Source organism: Acartia tonsa, chromosome 1 (assembly GCF_053477335.1).
Source record: "Acartia tonsa isolate MP-2025a chromosome 1, ASM5347733v1, whole genome shotgun sequence".
NCBI lineage: Eukaryota > Metazoa > Arthropoda > Copepoda > Calanoida > Acartiidae > Acartia > Acartia tonsa.
This window is the reverse complement of record NC_137260.1, coordinates 3,775,888-3,802,361: the sequence shown is the minus strand read 5'-3', so window position 1 is coordinate 3,802,361 and position 26,474 is coordinate 3,775,888. Positions and strand designations below refer to the sequence as shown.

Here is a 26,474-nt window from a genome sequence, read left to right as displayed (position 1 = left end):
AGTTTAAGTATTGGACTGTGCAGGCCCAGTCTTCTCGGCGAGGTCCATGGGAAATCAAAACACAAGACAAAGGAAAACAATTTTTCAAATTCAAAACTTTTCAGCCGAAAGTAACTTACAAACCGTGGCGTGCGGATGGGGGTTCAACACTCCCCTACAATAAAATGTTAGGATATGTTTCACCCCCCGCCGGGCTTTAAACACCTCTGCATAATCTCTCTGCGTGCGGAAAGGGGGTTTTAACACTCCCCTGAAACAAGTTGTTAGGAACATATCTATATTATTCAGCCCCTATGGCTTACCTCCTCCCCCCCCCCCCCAATCCACCCTGGATAATCGCTGTGCACTCCACGGCTTGCAAAATAATAAACCTACCGAATTCTAATTTAATGTGTGTTTAAATTTAAAAATGTCGCTGGACTAATTAATTTTCTACAATTAGCGTCAGTCGTTAGTCCGTCAATGTGTATGTACAGCTCTTATCGAAAATTTATACATGCTAGAATCGTTCTATCAATTACAAACTTTTCATGATGGTTTCTGAAACATTAAGGCAATTATTACAAAGCATAGCAACTTCATTATTGAAAGCCTAAATGTCAGTATGTCCATTTTTTAAATATATAAAATTGTTATTTGTCAGAGTTGACGCTACTCTGGGAGATCTAGCTGCTGTTCATAATTTCAGTTCTTTCCAATACACAGATACAAGACTATCAGAACAAGAATATAACCAGGTAAATTTAGTTCTTTCCAATACACAGATACAAGACTATCAGAACAAGAATATAACCAGGTAAATTTAGTTCTTTCCAATACACAGATACAAGACTATCAGAACAAGAGTATAACCAGGTGAATTTAGTTCTTTCCAATACACAGATACAAGACTATCAGAACAAGAATATAACCAGGTAAATTTAGTTCTTTCCAATACACAGATACAAGACTATCAGAACAAGAGTATAACCAGGTAAATCTAGTTCTTTCCAATACACAGATACAAGACTATCAGAACAAGAATATAACCAGGTTAATTTAATTTTTTCCAATACACAGATACAAGACTATCAGAACAAGAGTATAACCAGGTAAATCTAGTTCTTTCCAATACACAGATACAAGACTATCAGAACAAGAATATAACCAGGTGAATTTAGTGTTTGAAGCAAAACTTCTATTTAATAAAAACAAGGATTACAACATCCATAAAAGCAAAGCACTGAAACGGTAGGACAAACGGACATTAACACTTGTATAGCATCAGGACTAAATAATAAGAATATAAATGTTTTTGTTGAAATTTGTTGAAAAACTGCTCGATACAGGATAATGTTTATAGACATACTTACATTTTTAGGACTTGATTATAAAGTTGCTTCGCTTATAATATTGTACTTTGTTATCACAGAATTAAATTAGTATACCAAAAATCAGATCAATCGGAAAATTAGATCACATAAAAATTAGTTGTTATAAAAGTTAAAAAATCAACTTGTTTAAAATGGACGTACGGACATTCTGGTAATGATTAAAGAGTTGCTACGCTTACTAATCGTACCTAACTACTACAGGAATCACCATGCAAAGTTTGAAATCGATAGGACAATTCTAACATTTCTAAATTAACGAAAAAAGCTATCCGTTACGGACGGACCGACCCTAATTATAGAAAAGCTTCGCTTTTAAAAATATTTAGGAAAATCTAAATCTATGACAAATATTTTTTCTTCGCTATATAGTGTTAGTTACGTTTTTTTCGCGATTTCTCTTGGGAGCTAGGGTTGTGGTATCCTCCTTCAAATAGCTATACACCTTCCCATAACCCATGAATATATTCCCTGTAAAGAAGAACCATATCGGTTCAGCGGTTAGTGGATCCTTTTCAATTTAAATTGTGCATTATTTCTTTGTGTAGGAAGTTAGAAAAGACTCTAGACAATTATCACAAGATTCAACTACAGATTATTCAGGTTAGATTAATTTACTGCATCGTTGTGGAGGTGATGGGTTCAAATCCCAACCCAACTGCGTCATAATTAAAGACGTTACAAGTTGTACTTGCTGCTGCATTATCAATACTCCGTCAGTATTGATATGCGATATTAATACTAAGAATATAGGGAATGCCCAGACCTAAAATATGCTCCATTCATAAGCATGCACAGTTACGCACAAAGTTCGTCCAATTAAATGTTTGGAAGACGAAGAAAGTCCCTTAAAAAAATTCTGACGTCATAAAAATGAGGGATTAGGAGAGGAGGAGTTGGAAAGAAAACCCCTTAAAAAGAGATGGATAATCCCTCATTTTTATGACGTCACAGACTGATTTTTTGAGAGACTTTCTTCGTCTTCAATGTTTGGTTATTTAAAATATATGGGATGGTAGTGCCTTGGGTCGTTCTATAAAGGTCATCATCTGTCAAGCATTACATAAATATTTTTTTTTGTTTTTTAAAGCTTTTTAACATAGTAGTTCAAAGACAATAATATCACATTTTTCTAAACTTGTATTGATCATTAGGGATGCTGTACGTATTGGTGCAAAAAATGGGGACAAATTTTAAATTGTTTTGGCGTGTGACGTCATACCCCCATCTCTTTTCTAGGGGATTTCTTTCCTCCTTCCCTTTTCTTTCCCCTCACTTGTGACGTAAATAAACAGCCCCGTCAAATCAATTTAAAAATTGTCCCCATTTTTTGCACCAATACGTACAGCATCCCCAGGAAAGTTTATAACTATTTTGGGGGAGGGTACCAAGAGAAATGGCCCCAGGAAAAAATCTCCCCCCCCCAAAAAAAAAAAAATATAAAATATTTACTTTTTAAATTTAGAATAAAAAATGGGTAGCTTCACATAGATTCCAGGATGGTTTTATGCTATTTACTTATGCTTTTTTTCTACCAATAGTAATAAATAATTCAACAATACATTCCTTTTTTTTATTGCTTCGCTTCTTATGGGCTTAATTGTACTTGTTTTCTGATAAGAATTTTTCTTGGTAAATTGTTAAGAATAAAGTAGTTGTATAGAACCATTTAAGTGTCTCTCATGAAAATAGATAAGTTTTCTAAAAAAACAATGAATCAAAATTTCTGTGCTTTTAGTAAAATATTTGGATCTACTGCAGTTCACGGTAAAATATTGCGTGTAAGCAATATTTCCAAACATCTATGAATTTTAAAGGCTGCTAGCTGCCAAACGGCTGAACGTACAGATCATACCCGCACACCATTTTGGGCGGCATAAGAAGGCCTACAAATAATCTAGAATAGTCAAGATCCAATTATGCACAGGGGAAGCTTCACTGAAGAAAAAACGCGTAAAATAGGTCTTTTACGCGCATTTCTCTGCACTGCGAGATAATTATGCATTATTGATTTACATGGCTATTCCAGATTATTTGTGGGCCTTCTTATGCCGCTTACCAGCCTATTTTACCTTGAACTGCAGTAGATCGAAATATTTGAATATTTGAGTTTAAGTTTACTCTACAAATTATATTAAGTTCTTTTTTATTTTTGTCTTTGGAAAAAGAAAAGAAAAACCATTTCAAGGATAAACCTTAAAAATTAACCAGTCTAAACCTATTACGGATCTTAGGAAAAGCACGATCTTAACAAACCATTACTCCTTTTTGTAATACATGTTTCTGATTTAATCATTAATTAACCCTTTTCTTTTATTAGATATGCTTACGTATATACAATAATTAAGAGGTGTGCCTCAAAAATAGCATAAAACATACCACTTGTGAAACATATCAACTTTTAAGTTTTCCAGGACCATATTAACATATTTCGGCAACTCAGGGCTAAAAAACTGATTTTAATCATATGCTTATACATTATTATCCGCGCAAAGTTATTTATAATACGATGCGATAAATAATTATTCTAATATTTGTTTTAGAATTTGAATCAGTGCCGTGTTCAATGAGTGAACAAAACATCAGAAACTTATCAACACAGGTAACAAATACAGGGAATAAAGGGCTAGGACAGTGGCCGATAAATTGGTGTGTATCTCCAATGATATACACAAAATTACCCCCTTATGTAGATTACAATTAGTGGTTGAAACGTTTAGACAATTAACTTAATAAACGAACTAATTAAATTTCAATAAAAGTTCCCAAAGTTTTTAAGCCAACGAATAAGAAAATGTTATTATAAAACTTTAGGGACTAGTGTAATAAACAGCCCATTGTCTGTCCCCTTCCTTCCTGGGTAACAAATATGTTTCAAGAATGGCATCGAAGCCGTTGGATTAGAACCACTTCACAACCATACTAAAAAAAAGCATGTATAGAATCATATTAAAAACAATGTTCCACGAAAATTTGAATAAAAAAATAATAGTTTTGTTAGCCCTGACATTCCGCCAATCGGAATTAACAAAGCTGGTTTTTAAATCTTTTATTTTTTATTTTATTATCCACGGAAATTTTAAATACATTCCCAATCACGATAAACAAATCACCTTTGTTGTAGATTGAATAATCGACAAAAAAAAGTTCTAGTTTGTGTTAGCAAAATGAATGCGAATAATTTATCGTATGGGGAACAGTATAATTTACATTCCCCTCCCTATCTTTTGTTTCTTCAAGATTAAAAAAGGTTTTTTAATAATTTTTGTTGTCTTAAAACCATTTTTATTAAAAGAGATTGCACATACTAAAGGCGTTGTTAGAGTCAAAACAACATAAATTATAAAGTTTTATAGACACAATATCTTATCCTTATTTCATCTTGATAAGTTGGTTCAAATCAACTTATCATCATTGTGAAATAACATAATGTTCTTTGTCTTATCCCTTAAGATTTCTTAGTTTTTCCATGAATATCCTTATAGTAAAGTAACAGGATGTGTGTGTCTGTTTGTCTGTACCGAAGGATGTCGCTAACCGCTTAACAGGGTAGCTTCTCATAGGCCCCAGAAGGTTTATAACTATTTTGGGGGAGGATACCAAATCACAAAAATTGAGAAAAAAAAATTTTCTTCGAAAAGAGACTCCTACGCAACATAGCTCAGTATAGTAGAAACTTGAAAGCAACATAACTAGGTATTGTATTATTTAAAAAAAAAAAACACTTAACGTGACACTAGAGGCTTCTAGGGGCGTAGCCGCTGGTATTGTATATTATCTAACATATTCAAGAGACAATGATCATAATAGCAAAGTCTTGGTTAACAAAACACAGACCTAGAAAAAAAAATGAAAACCTGCCAGGTATTATTTGATGATGGCTCCCAGGGGTCATATCATAATCATCTCCTGAGCTCATTCTAATGCATTTAAATTTTCTCTCCCACATGTCTATAGAGTTTATCATTTTTATGCATAAAATGAATAAATTTACATGGGTTAGATACTTTATTTTGGTATTGGATCATCCAAAATCCCTTTAGGCAAGTTTAAAATCCGCCAAGCCCATGATTTGCAGGGTCTAAGTCTTGCAAACTTTTCTAAAACTGAATAAACCTCACCAAGAAGCAGCCCACATTCTAGGGGTGAAGTTTATATTAAAAATGGATATAGAATATACCTAGATATTATGACAGAGGAAAATTTTTCGTCAATTTAGGTTGCTATCATGGACATTCGTTCATTCATCCAGTAGAAGGGGAGGGGTTGGGGTAAAGGGGTGTGATTATTTTAGTTAGCTACAAGTTTCACTTTATTAGAGATCACTAGCGGCTTCGACCCTAGCCCCAAGAGGTAATAAAAAAAATTAAGGCAAAATTCGGAACCCAGTAGTAGTGTCGGACTGATTATGACGTAAAAAAAAATTAGCCAATGAGAGGCCATTATTGACCAATATGGTAAAATTCATAGTGACCTACAATTGGCTAATTATTTTTTTTACTGGGTTCCAAAATTCGTAAAAGGACTAGGGAAATCTTTAGCAAAAAAAGGACCAAGGAAATGTTCTGAAAAAAAAATGGGGGGGGGGATTTTTTTGTTTTTTGGGGTTGGGGTTGTCCCACCCCCCAAGAAAATAGCCTAAAACCGCCACAGGACCAGCAGGTATATTCCCTGAAAAGTAGAATCCGATCGGTTCAGTGGTTACCGAGATCTTAAGCTTCAGACGGACGGACAGACAGACATCAAGCTACTTTGTATTATAGATAACAATCTGGTGTAATATGCATGTAATAAAAATCCTATGGGGAAAAAAGAATTTCCAGTTGTAGAAAAAGGAATAAAATATGCATGATAGACTCTTATTTATACAAGGACTATATCATCAAAACTAGCGATTTTCCATAAAAAAAATGTATTACTTTTGCCCCTAGAGGTGTTCTTACTTAATTCAGAGAGAGGGGACAATGGGCTGTTTAGTACACTAGTCCCCAAAGTCCTATAATAACGTTTCTTATTCGTTGCCATAACAACATTGTGGACTTGGTTGGTTGGTTAATTAAGTAGAGTGTTCAAGCGTTTCAACTACTAATTCAATATACAGTAGTGGTAATTTTGTTTATCATCATTGGGGATGTACATCAATTTATTGACCATTGTCTTATTTCTTTAGATCCCTGCTTGAACTAGATACTAAATAAATACTGGTTTTATTGAAGGTCTTTGTTGTAAAGGAGAACCATTTAGGTTCAGCCGTTTGCAAGATCTTTTGGTACAGATAGACAAACACATTTTTATATTTTATTTTTTTTTATGTGAATATATCTATAAGATAGGAAGTTAGGATAAAAGAAAGGCTCCAAATCCTTATATAAAAGTAGCAGTCTGTGTGTCTTGCTAACCTCCGATAAGTTTCTCCTTTACAGGGTAGCTTCCATAGGGAAGGTAATTTTGTGGAGGGTACGACCACCCTCCAAAGAGATATGGGCCATAAAAACAAAATTACCATCCACCCACCCCCCTCAATTACTAAAATTAAAATTGGGGGTGGTTGACCCTAGCCGCTAGTAATAAATATATTAATTAATAAACTATTTGTTAAGGAATCTGGCCGCATAATGAGTCCTGGACTAACCTCCCCTCTCGATCAGGTATAATAATAACCAGGGGTATTAAGGGATAAGACAGTGGCCGATAAATTAATGTAGATCCTTAATGATGGTACACAAAATTATCCCTTTCGTAGATTGAAATTAGTGGTTGGAACTTTTAAACACGCAACTTAATTAAACAACCAATCAAAATTAAGTAAAGTCCCCAAAGTTATTAACTTAACTAATAAGAAAACGTTATTATAAAACTTTGAGGACTAGTGTAATAAACAGCCCATTGTCCCCCCCCCCCTCTCTCTCTCTCTCTCTCTCTCTCTCTCTCTCTCTCTCTCTCTCTCTCTGAATTTTAGTTTCACTTCAAAAAGGCCTCTATAAATAAAAAAAGATATTTTTAAAATCTCTCTAATTTCAAGTTACTTGATAATTTTAGAAAATTTTAAATATATATTTTTGGATATTTTGTAATTTTGAAAGTGATACATATATAAAGATCTGAACAATCATTCTAAAATTTGAATTAATTTGAATCATGTAAGGAACGTAAAAAAAATAAAATAATTCCCCACAAAATGAATCTAACTTTAGTTCAGGTCATGAAAAAATATCCTATAAAAAGTGGTAAGTTTTTTTGTCTGTAGCTTAAGATTTCGACAACTGCTGAATCGATTGAGTTCTTCATTTTTGGGAAGCTTCACATTGGTCCCTATTTGGTTTGAGGCTATTTTCTTCTTTTTTCTATCCCTTCCAATAAAGGGCTTCTAAATGCTAGGAGCGCAGCAGCAAGTTTTATTAAAAGATTGATAATTTAATCATTGAATGACCATCTCCGTTGCTAAAATCAAGTTAAGATTTGTTTTGAAATAAATTACACATCCTAAACTTGAATTATGATAGATAACATTTATATATTTGATTCTTTGATTTTTAATAGATCTACATACAATATAAATTGTAAATTATATAAATTACTATACTTGCAAGATTTATTTAGTTTAAAGTGGACAAATTTTAATAGAACTTTTTCTGTACATAAAAGTTTTGTCTTCATGTTTTGGAAATATTTCTAGAAGGTCCATTTACAAAAAGATTTTTAAAAAATACTTACCTTTCTATAGTAGCTATAGTATTTTAGTAGCTAGTTACAATTGTACTTATTCTGACTTCTGTGTACATATTCAGTGCATTTGGTACCTGTCACTAATAACTCTCTTTAATTATTAATTATTATAATTTATTACTTGGATGTTACAACAGATTTTCATTTTCTCTGATAAAGTGAAAATCGCAGAGACCTTAAATAACAAAACTCCCCATCCAACCCGTTTACCCCACCCCATTTCCTCTTATTGGATGAACGAACTGATCAATAAATGAGTTCAATGTAGGCAACCTAAATTGGCGATTTTTATTCCCCTGTCAAGTATATTCTGTATTCATTGAACTAAACATATACTGTAAATAAAAGTTTTCGAAAAAGGCCCTTGTCACGATTTTGTATTGGGTCCAAAATATAAACCTACAAAAGAATAGAAAGCCATTTGCTAGCATATATAGCAATACTTATACATTTATTATCTAGGAGAAGGTTGCACTGCTGGAAGCTGATGCCCTGGGAAACACAACAACACAATTATACATCTATACTAATACATTTATTATATAGGAAAAGGTTGCACTGCTGGAAGCTGATGCCCAGGGAAACACAACGACACAATTATACATCTATAATAATACATTTATTATATAGGAAAAGGTTGCACTGCTGGAAGCTGATGCCCTGGGAAACACAACGACACAATTATACATCTATAATAATACATTTATTATCTAGGAAAAGGTTGCACTGCTGGAAGCTGATGCCCAGGGAAACACAACGACACAATTATACATCTATACTAATACATTTATTATCTAGGAGAAGGTTGCACTGCTGGAAGCTGATGCCCTGGGAAACACAACGACACAGGTTATATTAACAATATCAATAATAAAGTTCCTTGTCTAGAATGGAACCTCCTACCCTTTTTTAAATAATTTGAAAATAAGGGGTTAAGGTTTAGTTTTTAATTTGATTGTTTATTTCTTTGCTATATGTTAGGTTAGATTATATTGTATATTTGATTGAGGTGCCCCGCAGGGGTTAAGCAAAACTTCTTTAATTTTTTCTTCAAAATAAAGTGGGAAGATTTGAATGCTCGAAAGTCATCTTCTAATTTTTAAAAGTGAAGCTTTTCTATATTCAGGTTTTTTTATAAGTCAATCAATAACGAATGGCTCTGTAACTATTTCAGCGTTATCCCCTTAGAAATTTTGTTTTCAATTTTGAAAATTTGAGTACCCACCCCCTCCCTCCCCGACAACGACAAACAACTATTTTAGGTTAGGTTAGGTTTTAGGCTAGAGAGCCGAGCGCTGCGGCTAGGCAGGCAAGGGGGCCGAGCGCTGTGGCTAGGCAGGCTAGGGAGCCGAGCGCTGCTTCCATAGTTCATAGTTCGCTGTCAAGGGGGTGAGGAGTACTCAAATTTTCAAAATTAAAAAAAAATTCTAAGAGGATAATACCATTATTTCTTCAGGAAATAAATATAGTAAATCTAGATCTCTAATCAGTAAATTGTACCAATAAATACACAGTGTAGTAACAAGCTGACCATATTATTGTTCAGAACGTGTACATATTTTGGTCCAAAATGGCAGGTTTTTTTTTATTTCATTTTTTTCATCAAGAATAAAATATTTTAAGATAAAGCTAGCTTTTGGGAAATTATATCGTATAACAGCCCATATAGGGGAATAAGTCTAGTATTTAGGCAGTATTTTTTTACAAATCCTATAAAATCTTGTTTATATGTTAATATTTAATTTACACAAAAGTTACTCTAATTAAAGTATAGCTTTTTATATAATTGTATTTAATTTTTCATATTTTATATATCATTTAAATTTTTAAATCAACTGTACAACTTAATTTGAAATAATTGCTTCTTCCATATCTTCTACGGGTGACTGAAGGGTCAGGAAAATAGCTTAAAACCAGCTAAAGATATTTATAAAGTTTACCTTAAAAGAACAACTGTTTGGGACTATTGATCTTTAGCTTAACCCAGAACCTTACTGTTCTACATCAATGGATAAGAAAAATACACGCAAAAATAAATTTTTACATACTATATATTTTTTTTTAAAGGAAAAAAACAATTTTTAAAAATTCAGCAGTTCTTTTGTGCAAAAATTTGTATTCACCGTGAATATTGAACAATAAAAACAAGTCAAACCAACTTTTCCAAACCCTTTCAACCTTTTAAGACAACTTTTTCTATCTAAATTTGTAAATTTAAACTTTTCCTTTTTAAATATGTATTTTAAATTTATCTTTTTGCCATTTGAAATATTTATATTTTATTAATATAGTTACAATTATGTAATCAGTTATGCATTTAAGATTCATTTTGCTAACTAAACAATGATGACAACATCCATAAAAGCGAAGCTCTGAAACGGTAGAACAAACGAACATTAACACTTATAGAGTGTCAGAACTGAATAAACAGAATAAAAGAAGTCGGAACAAAATTGTAAGTAAATTTGTGAAAACTTATAATTATATAATCAGGCATTAATTAAAGAGATGCTTTGCTTATGATATTGTACTTTGTTGTCTCAAGAATCCGTATTCCAAAAAGCATATTAATCAGATTATTATACCACATAGAATTTTGTTGTTAAAAAAGTTAAAAATCAAAATCTTTAAAATGGAGTACGGACATTCTGGTAACGAGTTGCTACGCTTTCTAAATAGTGCCTAACTACTACAGGAATCACCATGCAAAGTGTGACATCGATTCTAAAAATTCTAACATGCCTAAATTTACGAAAAAAGCTGCGCAAAATTGTACAAAAAAATGACGTCATACTATAAAGTTGTCCAATGAGAGGCCAGTATACATTGTAATTGACCAATGGTAAAATATATACTCGCCTCTCATTGGTTATTTTATCATATGACGTCAATTTTTTTGTACCATTTTGCGCAGCATCCTATCCGTTCCAGACGGACGGACAAACCAACCCTAATTACAGAAAAGCTTCGCTTTTAGAAAACACCCACGCAATCCATGCTCACATTTTTTGTAAAGAATTAAAATTAGTAAAGAAACTTGAACTTAATTTTAATTCCCTTTTTAAAAGCAACACTATTATAAGTTTAGTTTTGGCAGTGTAAATACCCTTATAGGTCGAAACAGTGCAAAGTGCCTCCAAAAAACGACGTCATACAATACAAAGTACCAATGATAGGCCAGTAGAAATTGTAATTGACCAATAGTAAAATTTATACTGGCCTCTTATTGGTCACTTGTATTGTATGACGTCATTTTTTGGCGGCACTTCACGCTGTTTCATTTAGGTCTAGTGGTTAGCGGGATCTTAAGCTTTGCACAGACATACATCATGTCATTTTTATTTATGAATATTTATTTAGGAGAAGAAGCAAGTTCAAATCGTAGCTGTAGAAAACACATCTCCGCCTCGTAACAGACGATCCAGGTTCCAGAGACAAGACACGCCCATTCATCCTGACAGAATTAATCTTAAGCCACGCCCACCTAACATACTGAAGGTAGGACACATCTATTTATCATAAGAAAGTTTTCTTTGGCCACGCCCACTTAACATACTCATGGTGATAAACAACAGTTATCGTAACAGAATTAATCTTAAGCCACGCCCATAAATCCTGATAGCCACGACCCACTTAACATACTAAAGGTAAGACAGTCATATGCAACCTGAAAGATTCAATCTTAAGCTACGCCCACCTAACATACTAAAGATTAAAAAAATACCAATCTGTCCTTGCATAATTAATCTTATGCCACGCCCACTTAACATACTGAAGTTAAGAAACATCCATTTATCCTGACAGCGCTTTTAAAAGCCCACATGTATTGACAAAATTTGAAATAATAAAATCCTTTTCGCGATTGACTATCAAAAATAAATCTGTATAACCAATTATTTTTAGAGTCTGTCAGACCAGAATTCAATGTCTGGAAATAGTTTACCTGTGTGTCCGGTGCCTAACAGATCCTCCTCTTTTGACACTCGTGTACAAATCATTGAACCACTGAACCCTTTGGGCAGTTCCCCTGCCAATAGGTAATTCATCCTATTATGTAAAGAAGTAAGATTACTTTGTTTGTAGCTTTAGATTTCGATAACTACTTAAACGAGTGAGTTTCCATAAAGGAAAGTTTCAGATTGGTCTAAGGGTTAGTTTTCTCCCTATATATTACCTTCCGAATAGTAAACCCTAGTTTGATTAAAGTATTTTACGTTTAACTAGCTTGTTAGGGGGAACGTGTATTTCTCGCCTACTATCAAAGATATTCCTGACCAATGAACATCTAATCTAGAGTTTATTTTGATTTTATGCTCATTCTTTACATTGTGTTTAAAATATGTTTTTTAAGATATTTTATTTGTCCTCCTTCTTTTAAACTGGCGAATTCTTCAGTACTTACTTATGGATGTTGCATTCTTGTAATTTTTGTTTCTAGATTGCGAAATACAAACAATCTGAACACATCATACTCAATAACTTCTAATAGTTCTGGGACCTCACAACCCAGGTTTGAACAGATAGACAGACAAACAAACAGATAGCCAGACAGACAGGCGAAAAGATAGTCAGGCAGACAGACAGACATAGATAGACAGTTAGTCAGATATACATATAATCATATAGACAGACAAACAAACAAACAGGAAAACAGACAGACATGCAAAACAACAGACAGAAAGACAGACTGTCAAAAAGACATACAGACTAACTGACGGAAGGACAGACATATAGACACACAGACAGACATACATACATACAGACAGACTGACAGACTGACAGACTGACAGACTGATAGACTGATAGACTGATAGACTGACAGACTGATAGACTGATAGACATACAGACTAACTGACGGAAGGACAGACATATAGACACACAGACAGACATACATACATACAGACAGACAGACAGACAGACTGACAGACTGACAGACTGATAGACTGATAGACTGACAGACTGATAGACTGACAGACTGACAGACTGACAGACTGACAGACTGACAGACTGACAGACTGACAGACTGACAGACTGACAGACTGACAGACTGACAGACTGACAGACTGACAGACTGACAGACTGACAAACGGACTGACAGACAAACAGACAGACACAAAGACAGTCAGACAGACAGACATACAGAGAGTCAGACAGACAAACAAACATAAAAAAGACAGGCTAGCAGACAGACAGACATACAGTATATAGATAGACAAAAAAGTTAAAAAATCAAAAACTAGAATACACTAAAAGACATGTATAATGATAGATAGATGGATAGGTAGAGCAATGGATATATTATTACTTGGATGTTGCACCAGATTTTTATGCACTCTAATAATACCAGCAGCTGGTTAAAATAGCGATACCCCCTGTCCAACCCCTTTACCCCATCCCTTCTCTTTTTACTGGAAGAACGATTTAACCAGTAAATGAGGTCCTTATTAGCAACCTAAATTGACGACAAATATTCCCCTGTCAATATATCCACATATATCCTATATCCATTAGTCTAGCCTACCAAGTGACATATATTTGCTTCTAAAAATATAAATTTAATATAAACAATATTGGAGTAAGGGATCATTGGGCTGTTCATTACTCTAGCTCCTAACGCTTTAAATAAAATTTGGGGACTTTTATAGAATTTTGATTGGTTAGTTCATTAAGTTGAGTGTCCAAACGTTTCAACCACTAATTATAATCTATAGAATGCATAATTTTGTGTATTATCATAAGGAATGTACATCAATTTATAATCGGCCATTGTCTTATCCATTAAAATCCCTGAAAAACAATATTCTTGTCACCATCACATTTCACATAAATCATTCTGAAAAAATATTTGCACGCGACCGAGACTTTTTCGGGTTGAAAATCCAAGAAGCTGAACGTGGACAAACCATATAAGAAATGTAATTGGTCGCTTAGAACGTAGCAAAAATCTTTCCTTAAAAACCTTTTTTCTTAGCCAACTTTGACCCAATCAAAATAAAATTATAAACTAAGGATAAATAATTTTAAAGGAACCCTGCAAGAAATATACCGCTTTAACTACTGAAAGACTGCCACAAGTAGACCCAATGCCCAAATTTGAAGCCTCCAGCTTCAATAACAAAAATAACAAAATGATATTTTTAGTACAATGCAAATTTTGAAAGTTTTTCATTGCTAATTTTAAAAATTTTATTATTAAAATACGTCGCCTAGAAAGAAAATTATAAGCTTATTTTTGGCAGAAACTTAGGATGCCAGTAACTGATAACATTTTTACAATAAAACCAAAAACACCCTTCTTTATAGTCAAAATCATTCAAAAAAATTCAGTTTAATTTGTGTTGTAGTGAGATTACTGTAGTGTGAGAATGCCAGCATTTAGGATTTCAGGCTAATCAGAGGGCTGAGTCCGTGCTAAGTCCGCTGAACAACAAATTACAGCTGAGCAACTGTATTACTTAAATTAGTTTCATTTTTTCATGCTATATTTTACGCTTACAAAAGTAACTCAAACCGAAATTTAAAAGAGATTTTGACTATGAAAAGGGGTGTTTTTATTGTAAAAATGTTATCAGTTACTGGCAGCCTAAGTTTCTGACAAAAATATGCTTTTAATTTTGCTTCTAGACGACGTAGTTTAATATTGAAATTTCTATCATAAGCAATAAAAATCTTTTAAAGTTTTCATTGAACTAAAAAAAAAAACATTTTGAAATGTCTAAAACTTTTTTTGTTATTGAAGTCGGAGGCTTCAAATTTTGGGTATTGGGTCTACTCGTGACAGTCTTTCAGCGGTTAAGACGGTGTATTTCTTGCAGGGTTCCTTTAAGTGATGTTTATTGGCATCAATTAGATTTTATTCTAAAACAATATATAAGTATATATAATTAAAGCTTATTAATCAAGGACGTCCAAAGTTATCCCCAAAAATTTTAAAATATTTTTAAATATTTTCTCCCCCATTCTCCATGGTAAAACCACCCTTCCAACCCCACCAACCCAACAAAAAATCAATATATTAAAAAAATTTGCAATGTAAAATCCTCTTTTTGTTGTAGTTTTGTATGTAGTGTAGATTACGCAGAATCACCGGCTCAATCACCTTCTACAGACGTGGTAACATTATTATTATTATCCGTTTATAAAAGTAATAGGATGTGTGTTTGTATCCTAAGATCACGCTAACCGATGAACCGATATGGTTCTCCGTTAAATTGAAGCTTCTGGAAGGCCCATAGAAGGTATGTATCTCTTTTAGAAAATGGTACCTCCACCGTCTACAGAGATTGACCCTCTTGAAAACATCATTTCCCACCCAAAAAAATTTAATTTACAAATAGGTATACAATTTGTGTACAATTTTGTTTAGACTTACAAATTGATGTTCTGCTTATTAAGTTCTGAAACCCTACAAGAGTTATTGTTCGTTTGTCCTTTCTTCTGATTTCAGAGCTTCTCTTTTATGGATGTTGTCATCCTTATTTATCTAAGGTTGAGGATGAATTTGCAATATTTGTGAAAGCTTCCATCCATCCCCCCAACGAGCTCAGTGTTCCCAGATGCTATCCGGACCCTTCCCCCCAGAATAGGTAGGTGCTCGTTCTTGTTGTATAGGCAGGTATTGTCAATAAATCACTATCTATGACATCTAATTTGCTCAGTGTTCCCAGATACTATCCGGATCCTTCCCCCCAGAATAGGTAGGTGCTCGTTCTTGTTATATAGGCAGGTATTGTCAATAAATCACTATCTATGACATATAATTAGCGCAGTGTTCCCAGATGCTATCTGGATCCTTCCCCCCAGAATAGGTAGGTGCTTGTTCTTATTCTATAGGCAGGTATTGCCAATAAATCACTGTCTATGACATCTAATTAGCTCAGTGTTCCCAGATGCTATACGGATCCTTCCCTCCCAGAATAGGTAGGTGCTCATTATTGTTAATAATTGTTAACAATTTTTCCCCTGTTATAATATCTACATATATAATATATCCATTGTTCTAAATATGTTAGGCAGATATTGTAAATAAATCACTGTCCATGACACATACTTCCTACACTAATAACATAATATTTTTGTAAATTTTTAATGAAGGTTTAAAAATAGATGAATATTTCATTTTTCTAAGTAAATTATTTAAATTTTAAAACACTTTGAAACCCTATTTTTAATTCATTCAATAAAAACCCATTACATAAGAAACATATATGGAAACATCCGTGAGTAGCGAAGCAGAGAAATAAAAAAAACAAAAAAATACATTGTTCCTTTATCATTATACTAGCGGCTACGCCCCCTAGAAGCCTCTAGGGGCACTTAAGTTAGGAGGGGGGAAAGGAACCCGGTATTAGTGTCTTAGAAATTATCTTAGTGACGTAAAAAAAATAGGATGTGTCGATAATACTAGGATTTTTAAGAATTGTTAATATAGGCCTGAAATCAAGGTTTTTTGTGCTTTTAAAAAATATTAAAAATATTTCTAAAAATTCTACATTATTTTTGCTCACTTTTAAAAAACAAAATCAACTTTTTTTTATTTTTTTTTATAAAATTATCTTTCAAAATTGAAATAAGATCTATCATCTGATATTGTACTTCTTACATAACTCAAGAGTTGACTTACAATGTGTAAATATTTTATAGATTATTTAGCAAAATAATAAAAAAACTATATGTAATTTCGTGATTAATAATTGGCTTAATCTTACATTAAACATTGAATGATTTTAAATAATTTTCAAATATTTGCTTTTATAATTATACTTATTGTATAAACATCTCATAAGTTAGCGCAAAATGCTATATATTTTATCACATATGAGCTATTTTTTAAGCCAGCTTTTTAGTCAAAATTTCAAACCAATAACAATTAAATCAAAAGATATTAGGTTAAAACTATATATAAACGAGAGTAAAGAAATAAGATATTGCTATCAACAACAACAAAAAAGGGTTTTGTCTAGTTTTTGGTAAAAATAACGCATATTTATCATTTTAAATTAAAGCTATCTTTTCAAGATTACATCTATAAATTCGTCTGTATTTTATAACTTATAACTGTTACCATGAAGAATCAATTGATTTTCCATAATAATTTTATTTCTATATTAAATTTAGAGACAGCTAATTTTTCTTTAAATATAATGAGATGTTTATCAGAAATTTTTAATTAAGCATAATAATGTATATATAAAAAAGACAATTACGAATAAAAACAAAACAATCAATTATTAGATTATTTATATCAATAAATTTAACGGAATTTGAACGTAATTGTTAAAAAAGCTAGCTTAAACAGTTTTGCCATTAAAAAATAACCTTCTTTATGAATGGTACATTCTAACAAGGGTAATGATATCCAGTAGAGCAACATATTTAACAAATATGTCTTTAAATAATCAGTCTATTTAACAAATATCTTTTTAAAATGCATAAGTTATATTACCTCTCACAAGATTGTTTAGTCCTTTGACACTGTACATAATTATTATTTGATTGATCTATCCTTAATTTTTATTCATATTCAATTTTATTGTTTGTATATAAATATTTAATACCTGTATTATAATACGGTTATTATTTTTTTGCTATGTTTTTATAAAATAAATATCTAAGCAAATGTTACCAATTCTTATAATTATCTGGAATTGAAAAGAATTACTTTCATTCGGTTGCTAAAAAGAGGAGAAAAAGAAATGTATTGAGTCAGATAGTAGCCTTAACCTGTACAGCTTTACATTTATTTCATAGATAAATTGAAATTGAAATTAGATAAAATTATTAATTGATTTTAGATTATTAAACAAGACATGTTAGAATTATCCTATCAATTTCAAACTCTTCATGATGATTCCTATGACAGTTAGGTATAATTTAGAAAGCAACTCTATCATTGTTAACAGAAAGTCAGTACGTCCATTTAAAACATGCTTTGTGTGTTTTTTGGCTGCTATTGAAGAAAGACAACTGAAATTTTAAGTGAAAAGGTCTTTTAAGAGGTGTTTTAATGTATTTTTTTTTACAGTAGCTTTTGATGGATTATTTTAGGTTAGGTTAGGTGATTGCCCTGCAGGGTTAGGAAAATGGCCCCGCATGGATAGAGCCCCCCCCCCCGCAGTGGCTAGAAATAGGATAAAATCTACTGTGAAAATACCAAGAAACGTCCCTTAAGAGGCATTGTCATGAAAGGGACTATACCCAAGATATATGTGCATCTACTTAACGACTTCCAAAATTTGAGGGTGCCCTCAAGTAATCACCCCTTCCCCCCCCCTGCATCTACTCTATACATTATTTTGTCTGTCTGACTGTCGGTCATGCTTAAAAAACCTTATTGTTGGAGAAATGTTATTTTCACGACTGCTTTTTTAGATAGCCAGCTGTAAGTTTTAGTCTAGATACCTTATATTTATACAGATCTGCTCCATATATTTATTGTCTGTCTGTCTGACAGATATACTTAAAAGGACAATTTAGTTTTAAAAGAAAAAAATTTAAAAAATGTTGGTGGTTTTTTTTCTAAGCGCGTGAGGGTGCAGGTACCCTATCCTAAAATAGTTATAAACCTTCCCATGACCTATGACCTATGTCCCTGCAAAGGAGAAGCATATTAGTTAGGAAGATCCTTCCATATAAATAGACACACACACACAAACATTCTTTTACTTTGATATAAGGATTAGCATTTTGTTACTGTATCCTATTACTAGCGGCTACGCCTTAGAGGCCTCTTGGGGCACTTGAGGAGGAGAGAGTCCAATTTAATAAACCAATTTATTTTTCTAGATTTTAAAAGGAAAAGACAAACAAACAAACAAAGAGACTTTATTATATCCTATTATATAAATTAGTAAGCTAAGCTTTTTTTGACTGTAGCAACGGATCTTGTTAACCCCTGAACCTAAAGGGTTCTTCTTTACAGTGAAGCTTATTATAGGTATAGAGAAGTTTATAACTATTTAGGAAGAGGGCTCTCCACTCTCCAAAAAAAATAACACCTAGAAAAAAAGTACCATCTCCGCAATTTTACTTTTTTGTTTTAAAACTTAAATTGAAAATTGGAAGAATGAACTTTCCCCCTTACCACCCTAAAAGCTTCTAGTGATGTTACTGCTAGTGATAATATATTATAGTTTATATCAACATAATATGCGGATTTTAAGAAAAATTTAATCAAATATGCGGACTTTTTTCAACCTTTTTTTGACAACATTTATTAGACATATTAGAATTATACTATTGATTTCAAATTTTGCACGGAAGTATGTCCTTTTACTGTATGCTATATTTACGCAATTTTGCAACAAATTTATGTGCAATTTCATTTAGACTTCAAAATTAATATTCTGCTTATTAAGTTCTGACACTCTAGCTATTGTGCGTTTGTTCTACCTTCTGATTATTGTGCTTCGTTTTTATGGATGTTGTCATCCTTGTCTAGAAAATACAAATTAATTAATCTATGGTAGAAAGTACAGAGAGTATAAATTATTTCCTACATTTTCTTTATCAATTATCAATTATCAATCACCTCTATTATCCATCTCTTTTTTAGGGGTTACCTTTCCCACCTCCCCTCTAATCCCTCGTTTTTAGTTACGTCACTAAGATAATTTCTAAGACACTAATACCGGGTTCGGGGGAAAGTCGACCTCATCCAATTTAAATTTTGGTTTCAAAAGTGTAAAAAAAAATATTTTTTGGGGGGAGGGGGAAGACACCCTCCCCAAAAATAGTTTAAAACCTTACCAGGACCTATAAGAAGCTTCACTGTAAAGGAGAACAATATCGGTTCAGCGGTTAGCGAGATCCTTCGGGACAGACAAAAAACGCTTACTACTTTATATAATAGGATTATTATACTAGTTGCTACTACCTTAGCCTCTAGGTCAGGAAAATAGCTTAAACCACCCAAGGACATTTGTAAAGCTTTACTGAAGAATCCCTCCAGACCAGCCATGTTCGAGATCTTCAGCTTCAGATATATAAACCTTACAACTTTATATTAAGGGGCTTTTCCCGAAAAGGTTTGATCAACCTAATTTTTCATATTTTAGATTTAAAAAAAAAAATTTCAATTATTTTATTTTTTTTGGGGGAGGGTTAGAGTGTCCCACCCCCCAAGAAAATAGCTATAAACCTTCCCGGGACTTATGAGCTACCCTGTAAAGGAGAACCCGATCGGTTCTGCGGTTAGCGAGATCCTTCGGTACAAACAGACAGACAGACATCGTTCTACTTTATATTATAGGATTGACTTATCACAGACAAAATGTATTATAAAGAAAATACTCATTTTTCCTACATATACCTCCACACTAAAAAAACAGCAGTCTATCTTTTGAAGAAAAAACAGCCTAACAGAGGCTAGTTTTCTTTACGGATTGATAGACTGGAAAACAGACGAAAATACATAGTGAATTATAGAGTAGCTTCGCTCCTACTGAGAGAGAATATTATAAATTGAATGTACGTACGTCATTCCACTTATCTTACACTTTAAATATGTGCTCCTTTTAATTAACTCTCGTTGTGATAGCGAAGCTAATCTATAATTCACTTTGTCTGTTAGTCGGTTACGCTATGTAGGAAATGGGATTTACTCAGCTGCTATTAAAGCTAGACCTCTGATTAGTGACTTTTCTTGTCAAAGTTTGTATCATTTTAGACAGATTTTAAAATTTTCAAAATTAATTTTTACAGCAATAATATTTTTGTCTAGTTTTCAAAATTTTGTAAAAAAAAGTGTCAAAATTAAATTGCTTTCTATGGGATTTTAGTAAGCATAGAATAATGAACAAGTAGCTTTTTCATATCTTAGCCGTTTTTTGTATTTTTAAAATATCTATAATTTCTAGTTGTTTCTAGAGTTGCTTATTTGTTATTAAAGGTGGCAGGTTTATTGCTATCCATCTGATCCTAGACGATCCTTCTGATTAATTACAATCTATACCATTTGTTGATTCTTTTAATACTCTATGTAATGCTTCGCTTCTTTATGGATGCTGTCATCCTTGTGGAACATATTTGTTTATATAAGAAAAAGAGTTATATCGTCATAGTTAGATTATTAATATTTTAATAATAAAAAATCTTGAAATATTCAGTTGGAAAATTTCCAAACAAATACCAAAGAAATTTAATATATTACAATTAGGGTTGGGCCAGATACGTTTTTGCCGGATACCGGATATCCGGACAACGCCGTATATCCGGCCAATTACCAGACATTAGGCCGGATAACCGGATATTGAAGAAGCAAAAAAAATTTCTTCATAAACATCGGCTGCCCTTTAGCATCCAACTACTGGCTGTGGCAGCTGGTAGCTACCAAGTACACCTGCTGCCGCCAAAAATCATGTTTGAGATTTCTAACAAAAAAAATTCTCAAAATAACATTTTTTGAAAAAAAAATGTCTTCTACCTTTAAAAATAAGAAAATTTCAGCCATTTAAGATTTAAAAACTAGGGATTAGCAGTATACAAAAGATTATATAGCCGGATATCCGGCCCATCCATAATTACAATATTGTCCATTTTTAAACATGTGGCTAATGCTCCTTCCTCAAGGGACTTAAAACCAAGGGTTTCTTTCAGATCTCGGCAGCCGCGCGATAGCCGCGATTAGGCTTGAAAATTTAAACCCTTTCGGGTTTTTTTTATTTCAAAAAGGGGTATTCATATTTGCATAAGGTTTACACTTCCAGCTGATTTTTTTTTGTAAATTCTAAAGATTGAATTTCCCTACGCGCGGTTGCTGTTCCATGATTAATTCCCCTAAATAATATTTAAAAGTGAAGCTATAATTAACGCCGTCCTGAACGGATAACTTTTTTCGTAAACTTTGGCATGTTAGAATTGTCTTATCGACTTTGCATGGTGATTCCTGTAGTAGTTAGGTACGATTTAGAAATCGCAGCAACTCTATAATCATCACCAGAATGTCCGTACGTCCATTTTAAAGATGTTGATTTTTTTACTTTTTTAACAACAAATTTCTATGTGATCTAATTATCCGATTAATCTTTTTTGGGTATACTGTTTCCTAGGACAACAAAGTACAATATTATAAGCGAAGCAACTTTATAATCAAGTCCCAAAAATGTAAGTATGTCAATAAACATTATAATAATAAACCCATAAAAATGTAAATATGTCCATAAACATTATTCTGTATCAAGCAGTCTTTCAACAAATTTTCTTACAGTTTTGCTTCGACTCTTATACATTTATATTCTGATTATTCAGTTCTGACACTATACAAGTGTTAATGTCCGTTTGTCCTACCGTTTCTGCGCTTCGCTTTTATGGATGTTGTCATCCTTGTTTTTGATAAAAACTAAGAATATATGTTTTTGAAGAGGAGGGGGGGGGGGGGGGAGGGTTAGGAAATGTATATTATACAATATTGTGAATAAATCTTGTCAGGGATTTAAGGGATAAGACAATGGTCGATAAATTGATGTACATCCCCAATGCTGATACACAATATTACTCCTTTGTACTCCTCAATAAAAGCCTCCAAAGTTGTCAAGCCAATGAATAAGAAAACGTTATTTTAAAACTTTGGAGAATAGTGTAATAAACAGCCCAATGCCTCCTCCATCCCCGGAATCTTGTACATATATGATTGGTGTTGAAGGTTTTTTGCTGAACTTTTCATTTTCTGTTCAGAAAAAAAAGAATAAGTATTTCAAAAACTTTTTTTGTGTTTTTAAGTATGGCTTCGAAACCGATTAACATCCGGTGGATTAGAGCCATACTAAAAAATAATACTTGCATCGTATTGCAGACAATTTTTAACAAATAATAAAATAAAATTCACCCATCGGATCCAACAAAACTGGTTTCAATCTTAAATATTTTTATTTTAATATCCGCGGAAAGTTGAAATAATAAGATGCGATAAATAAATATTCTAATTTTCTGTTTGTATAAAATTTCATACGGCTAAAGTTAATACTTAAGAATTTAAGGCCCCGCAGGAACCTAGTAAAAGTGTCTGACTCTGATTATGACGTAAAAAAATAGCAAATCAGAGGCCACTATAAATTTTTTACCATTGGTCAATAACAGTGTATACTGACCTCTCATTGGCTAATTTTTGTACGTCATAATCAGTTAGACACTTTTTTAGATTACCTCGTACAGGCGGGATTACAGTCCAGGACCTTTTCGACTTGGTGTACTGTCTAGGTCCTGGTCCAGCAATCCAGGAGAACTAAGGATGACTGTTGCGCACCCTTCTCTGTCCAAACACCCAAGGATATTAGGTTAAGGAACATCCAACAGACAACCAACTCTCTGTGATGCACGACCTTTGTCTGAGAAGTCCCAACTGTGCATGGTAACGAGTTGCGCCTGTTTTGGGCCAAGGCATTCCCCCTACTCTAACTATTTATGTCGCACATCTGACATAGCAGCAGTAGGAAACATTTTTAACGTCTTTAGTTATGACGCGGTGTCGGCCCGAGATTCGAACCTATCACCTTCCCGACGACGAGCGGATGCGCTACGTGTTGAGCCACGGTCGCGGGTTCGCCCTGCAGGGTTGTATCATATGATCTTTAACTGCACAGGAATTAATAACTAGTAATTTCCAGTTTTTTATTTCATATAAACAAAACACTTAACCTAAGTACTTTTGCCTTAAGATGGTTTTAGAAAACTAATATTCATAAAAGTATTAGGTATCATACTTTTGATTTATAAGTAGCGAATCTATTCTTTAATATGCACATATTTTATCTATCTCTATCACTATCCTTAAGATAATAAGTGTATATATTTTATTCGTTCTTTTGGTTTGCTAAATCATAGATATTGGGGTGAAGCAATTAACACAACTACAAAAAAGTCACTGATGTTTTGACAAAAGAAGTTGGAGTGATTTTGTCAATTTCGCTGTTGTATTTTTGGTAATATTTTTAAGAACAGGCAAAATTATACCTCTGCATGGCCACTGGGACAAATGCAGTTTTAATGTCATTTTAACACTTATATATTCAATTTGGCTGTCAAATCCACAGTTCCCTGACAAAAATACAACTATACAACTATTTTCACAGTAGCTTTTCTCCTTTTTATAGAACCAGCTTGAGGCCCTAATTCTGCGGGGCAATCATTATCATTTACCTTTTCTAAAGAAACGCCCTTTCAGAGTCGATATCACGAAACCAACAATACTTGAAAGTTCTAAATCTCTTTAGCTCTGACATGTGTGAGTCAATGAAGTGAAGAAATTGTATCTGTCTGGAAAATTGGATCTGCAAATCAATTTATTTTTCTTCTCAACAAAATATGGTTTCGATTATTTGACATTATCAGAAATAGCAGACATTAAAATATAGTTGTTTTTTTTATAATTTTTTTAAAAAATGATTAATTTCATACTAAATTTTGCTCAATAGCTTTCAATTTAAAAAATCTAAAAAAAATACAATTTTTAAGGGAGTCATTTTTCTTACAGATATGGTAAATTTAATAAATATTTATAAAACTTCTCATGATCTATGGGAAACTATACTTTAAAGGAGAACCATATCTGTTCAGTGGTTAGCTATATCTTTCAGTACACACAGGCAGACACACATCCTGATACTTTTACTTAAGAATAGGGCATACGTCAAATGTTTTGATGAAGTCAAAGCTACTTAAATTACTTGTTAAAAGACACAAAGAGCCATCCTATTATATAAAGTAGTAAGCGTTTTTTGTATGTCCCGAAAGATCTCGCTAAACGCTGAACCGATATTGTTCTCCTTTACAACTAATCTTCTTTTAGGTTCTGGGAAGGTTTTAAACTATTTTTGAGTAGGGTGTCTTCACCCTCTCCCCCCAAAAAAATATTTTTTTTACTCTTTTGAAACTCAAATTTAAAATGGGATGAGGTCGACTTTTCTCCCTTCTACCTTAAGTGCCACTAGAGGCTTCTAGGGGGCGTAGCCGCTAGTAACTTACAAAATATTTAAGATGATATAACGAATATTATCCTTTGAGAAAAAAGTAACAGGATCTGTCTGTAGCGAAGGATCTTGCCAACCACTTACCGATATGGTTCTCCTTTACAATGAAGCTTTTCAGAGGTCCTGCGAATATTTATAACTACTTAGGGGGAGGTTAACACCACCATTCTAAAAGTGAAAAATTAACCACGTCAAATAATATTTTTAATTGTTTAAGATGTTTAAAAGATATTAAAAATCATTGCTTAAAAATATAGCACATTTTTAAAATTTTTAAATTACGCATAGGTATAAAAGTAAACTAGGCTGATTTATTTTAAAGTATTTTATTATGAGAAATTTACAGTTTTTAAATTTGAATTAAAAGGGTATTATGTAATATAATTAAAAATATTTTTCAAGTATGGCTCTGAAACCTATTAATATCCACTGGATTAGAATCGGTTCTACGGCATACTGAAAAATCATGTATCGTATTATAGTGCATTCAGATAACTACGAATATAAAAATGCACAATCATAATATTAAAACCAGTTTTGCTAGCCCGTGCCTTTGGCATTTCGGGGCTACCAAAACTAGTTTTAATCTTTTAATTTTTTATTTTAGTTGATAAATAACTATTAGTTTGACCGCGCTGTTTTAACCTATTTCATGAAGTATTAAGGTTTCACTCGTTTAAAAATTCGATAACCACTGAACCAATTCTAGGAAAACAATACGTAGATCCCGGGATGATTGCTATTTAACTACTAGGGCGCGGTAGCTAATGTACTACAAAAAATATAAATAATCTTAATGATGTTTTTATTTTAGAAATATAGTGGATAACAACGCATCAAATATCAACAAGAAGTATAAACGGTAAGATTTTTTTTAAAAATATAAAACAGGCATTGTTGATTAATTAAGATTTGATTAAAGTAGCTATAATATTAAGCCTACAAATAGGAGAAAGTAATTATTAAGCTTTGGGTACCAGCATAATTTACATTCCATATAAAGTAGTAAGTTTTTTTTGGTTTGCAGTGAAGGATCTCATTAACCACTGAACCAAAATGGTTATCATGAAGCTTCTTATAGGACATGGGAAGTTTTTGACTATTTTGGGGGTGGTTGCCAACACCCTCCAAAGGGAAATCGCCCTCAGAAAAAATGACTCCCCCAAAAATATTTTTTTACTAAAAAGCCAGTAGGGGCCATAGGGGCGTAGCCGCTAGTTATTTAGATAAATTGATAACTTACAGGATTTAAAATATAACTTCCTTAAATCAAAAATAGAATTAAAAATTAGAACACATGAATTTCATTTTTATTTCTTTAGAAATAGAAACTACGAATCCAATGTTTATTTTCTTTTTTTTCAGATCTAAATCTGTTAGGAAAGATGATTCACATTTTCTTTTTAAAATTTAA

General features: G+C 32.7%; 1 protein-coding gene across 1 annotated transcript; it reads left to right on the top strand.

Annotated features, from left to right (window-relative positions):
• Positions 1 to 26,474, top strand: LOC145321062 (uncharacterized). Its single transcript, XM_080162854.1, has 13 exons — positions 1 to 72; positions 644 to 737; positions 1,919 to 1,973; positions 3,914 to 3,972; positions 6,971 to 7,018; positions 8,895 to 8,945; positions 11,457 to 11,594; positions 12,000 to 12,133; positions 12,535 to 12,606; positions 15,152 to 15,209; positions 15,585 to 15,682; positions 25,875 to 25,922; positions 26,426 to 26,474. The coding sequence occupies exons 1-13, from the start codon at positions 47 to 49 to the stop codon at positions 26,472 to 26,474; spliced, it is 930 nt and encodes a 309-aa protein (XP_080018980.1). The 5' UTR covers positions 1 to 46.